Below are 3748 nucleotides of genomic sequence, written 5' to 3'. Positions count from 1 at the left end.
CCTCATGTATCCATAACCTAACGATTCATAAACGAATAAATCATTCCTCCCGCGTTTCACTGTTACCTTTGCTTGCAGGAATGCTTGCAGACAGGGTGGTGAATGGGAGTGGAGTATGTGGGGATGAAATGGGTGGGAGTGGGTTTATACATGAACTTGAGGATAGCTATTGTAAGTTAGGTAAATAAAATTGGGTAAATATATGGATGCTCACATGCATGCTGGATGTTGTCCACAGAAGTATGTGAGGACCATTTCCCTCATCTTCCCCGGCACGAAGTAACATTCCGGGTCGTTCTCCTTCAGACAGGTGTTGAGGTCCTTCTCGAACCACGACTTCGGAGGGAGAGACATTCTTTTTCGTGTTCTGAAAATTTCAAAGTCCACTTTGTTTTATTCTGGTTGGAGTCCCTTTATAGTACAGAGAGTTGCGACATAATGTGATAAATGACCCAGGGAGCTATTTTGTGGCCAAAGCAATTTCGCCCGCACTTACTATTTATTCTTGTTAATTCTTCTTCGAAACGATTCTGTTTATTCACTGAATATGCCGGGCTGTTGTGCATTCGGATACACCAACACTCCCTTTATACAGAGTTGCGACACGCCGCCATTTTGTGGCCATTCTGCGGAGTTGTCACAACTCTGTGTATAAAAGAACTCTTATTCTGAATAATACCAAACGAGTTCGTTCGGTTGTGTGGTGCTATTCCCTCCCCCACACACATACATCATACTCCAATCCCCTCTGACGGCGTCAATGACCATTGATATTGCGACGCTAGATAAATCCCAATTATTCAATTCAATTCCCAATCCCCTCTGAAGGGGGGAGTGGTTCAGAAATTCAAAGAAATCTTCTAGTGGTTGTCCAAGTATTTTTTCCAAAAGTATTTTTGTATTGAATATGATGGATTAATAGTATATATTGCTTTATGAATACGTTATTAGAATAGGTTTTCCAGATAATTATTAACGTTTTCGGCCAGTTAACATATTCGCTAAGCTCTTCGCAGAATTGCCTGTCCTTCCATGTATTTTATATATCGACATTAAATTATCAACACTAAATCTTGTGTACAAATTTTACCATTTTTTTTTATTCTAATATATCACATGTTGCATAGCCTTGTACTTGAAATCTAATTAACATAGCATGTCAAGAGAAGGTATATGCGAATTATGTCGACAACATAAACATATGTTGACCAAAAACTCCTGCTTATACAGGTGTTATAAATTAAATAGTGTGCATCTCGCTCGCTTTCCCTTTCTCTCCCGTATTCTGTTTCTCTCTGTCCTCTTGCTCACTACCCCTACCCCGATTTAACAGGTTAACAACAAATCAAAAGTTTTAACATCGGCATAGAAACGACTTGGGTGACTTGATCGAGTTCATACAGAGCTCATGTGGGTACAGGTGAGGCTCCTCCACGATTTCTCTGAACCACGGTCAAGAGTGAACCTGACAGGGCACCAAACTTCTTTCGCCAGCCAAAGCACAAGAAGTAATCCTACTAAGAAGGCGCTCAAATATAGTGAGCGCTGAAACAGTTGGATGTTTTAAGCGAATATGAGATAACTTTATGGATAGGGATGACAGGTCGTAAGGGACATGGAACTGCTTAGTGGGGACCTTAGGGTCTTTTGCAGTCTCCTCCATTCATATGCTCCTCTGCTCTTTTTGCTTACCTCGATCTTTTCCATTTGATGGGGTCCCGGCTGAAGTAGAAGTGGGAGATGTAGCGGGAGACAGGATTCCTGATTATGTTAAACAAGATGGGTCGATCCAGGCCATACCTGACGGTAAACAGAACGACAGTTGTATGATAGAAGACTTGAGAGACGACCCAGTATGGACTGCGAATGTGAGTGGAGTATAGACACGTGACGAGTTGTAATGTATGTTATGGATTGTATATGGTACTCGTCAAATGGCATAGCGTGTGTATGAACCATATATAGAGTTATTTATCAAGATAATGAGCCATTGACACCATACTCGTAGATTGCTAAATAGAAAAAAAAAGACAACTTCTGGCCTTCTGACCGCGATTGTACTGGACATCCCCAGACCTGGTCACGTTGAAGTAGTACATGTGCCTGTCGTAGCTTTCGATCCGGGAACCTTTCTTCTTGGTGATATATCTTATGAGGTTCTCTTGATCGCTCCGATTCATAGCCCGAGACCAGTAATTATTGGACGAGTGGTGGCGGTATCCTAATTCCTTGCCAATGCTGAAAGAAAGAAAAGCAGAGGGGAAGTGAGATAGGAACAGAAGAATGAAATAAACTGTAAGAGACCCTATGGCCTACAGTAGGGAGTTCCATGCCCCTAACTACCTGTTATCCCCATCTATAATGTTACCTTATCTTCTTTTAAAACAATAATTTATTTCAGCCCTCACTACATGCCAATAAGTTATAATAATAATAGTAATAATAATAATAATAATAGTAATAATAATAGTAATAATAATAATAGTAGTAATAATAATAATAGTAGTAATAATAATAATAATAATAATAATAGTAATAATAATAATAATAATAATAATAATAGTAATGATAATAGTAATAATAATATTAATAATAATAATAGTAATAATAATAATAGTAATAATAATAGTAATAATAATAATAATAGTAATAATAATAATAATGATAATAATAATAATAATAATAATAATAATAATAATAGTAATGATAATAATTAATAGTAATGATAATAATAGTAATAATAATAGTAATAATAATAATAGTAATAATAATAATAGTAATAATAATAGTAATAGTAATAATAGTAATAATAATAGTAATAATAATAATAATAGTAATGATAATAATAGTATCATTACTATTATCATTACTATTATTATCATTACTATTATTATTACTATTATTATTATTACTATTATTATTATTACTATTATGTAATAGTACTGGGAGACCTTAATGCTAGAGTGGGAAATGGTCCAATCGATGGAGTGGTTGGGAAGTGTGGAGTTCCAGGAAAGAATCGTAGTGGAGAGTTGATGGTGGAAATGTGTCTAGAAAGAGAGTTGATGATAGCAAATACAGTGTTTCGGAAGAAAGTCAAGCATAAGTACACATGGGAGAGGGTGGTGGAGGGAAGGGTGGTAGATAGAGCGCTAATGGATTATGTAGTGGTAAATAGGATTATGATAGGAAGAGTTAAGGATGTACATGTGCTAAGGGGAGAGGGTGGGGGAATATCAGATCATTTTTTGGTGGAAGGTAAGTTGAGAGTGGAGGATAGATGGAGAAGGAGGAAAGGGACAAAAGGTAGGGAGGTTCTTAGAGTGAACTCCTTGAATGAAAAGGAAAAGGAGAAGGAGTACGAAAAGAAGCTGAAGGAGGAGTGGGAGGGAGTAAAGGATAGAGCAGAGATGGGTGTGGAGGAGGAATGGGGATGGTTCAAGGAGGGAGTCTTAAAGTGTGCAAGGATGGTGTGTGGAACAAGAAGGACAGGGGGAAATAGAAGAAAGGGTAGTGAATGGTGGGATGAGGAAACAAAGAAGGTTGTAGTAGAGAAGAAGCGAGCATTCACAGATTGGTTACAAAAGAGGACAGGGGAGTCATATGAGAGGTACAAAGAAAAGAAAAGAGAAGTAAAGCAAAAGGTAAAGGAGGCAAAGAGGAGAGCAGATGTGAAATGGGGTAGGAGTATGACAGAAAATTTTGAAAGTAATAAAAAGATGTTTTGGAAAGAAATTAAGAGAGGAAG

The 3748-nt window shown here is 37.3% G+C and overlaps 2 protein-coding genes across 2 annotated transcripts in view; one reads left to right on the top strand and one right to left on the bottom strand.

The window, feature by feature from the left end:
- Positions 1–210: 210 nt before the first annotated feature.
- On the bottom strand, positions 211–2180 carry LOC143021111 (uronyl 2-sulfotransferase-like). Its single transcript, XM_076178397.1, has 3 exons — positions 2062–2180; positions 1693–1800; positions 211–367 (listed from the first exon to the last, which is right to left on the bottom strand). Exons 1-3 carry the CDS (start codon positions 2178–2180, stop codon positions 211–213), a joined length of 384 nt encoding a protein of 127 aa, XP_076034512.1.
- Positions 2181–2983: 803 nt separating this feature from the next.
- LOC143021272 (uncharacterized) overlaps positions 2984–3748 on the top strand; it is a 136471-nt gene continuing 135706 nt past the window's right edge. Inside the window, exon 1 of the mRNA XM_076178675.1 lies at positions 2984–3748. This exon is cut by the window's right edge and continues 551 nt beyond it. Within this exon, the coding sequence (XP_076034790.1) occupies positions 3036–3748 (713 nt within the window). The 5' untranslated portion in view covers positions 2984–3035.

This window comes from Oratosquilla oratoria, chromosome 41 (genome assembly GCF_046742065.1).
Source record: "Oratosquilla oratoria isolate Oo_2021 chromosome 41, ASM4674206v1, whole genome shotgun sequence".
Taxonomy (NCBI): Eukaryota; Metazoa; Arthropoda; class Malacostraca; order Stomatopoda; family Squillidae; genus Oratosquilla; species Oratosquilla oratoria.
This window is presented reverse-complemented; position numbering and strand designations above follow the sequence as displayed.

Excerpts from the sequence above, each read along its gene's own strand:
- LOC143021111 (XM_076178397.1), bottom strand. The coding sequence starts at position 2,180 with ATGAATCGGAGCGATCAAGAGAACCTCATAAGATATATCACCAAGAAG. Across the intron at positions 1,801-2,061 it reads ACCAGGTCTGGGGATGTCCA|GTATGGCCTGGATCGACCCA; the intron begins GTACAATCGCGG and ends GTTTACCGTCAG. Across the intron at positions 368-1,692 it reads ATCAAATGGAAAAGATCGAG|AACACGAAAAAGAATGTCTC; the intron begins GTAAGCAAAAAG and ends TGAAATTTTCAG.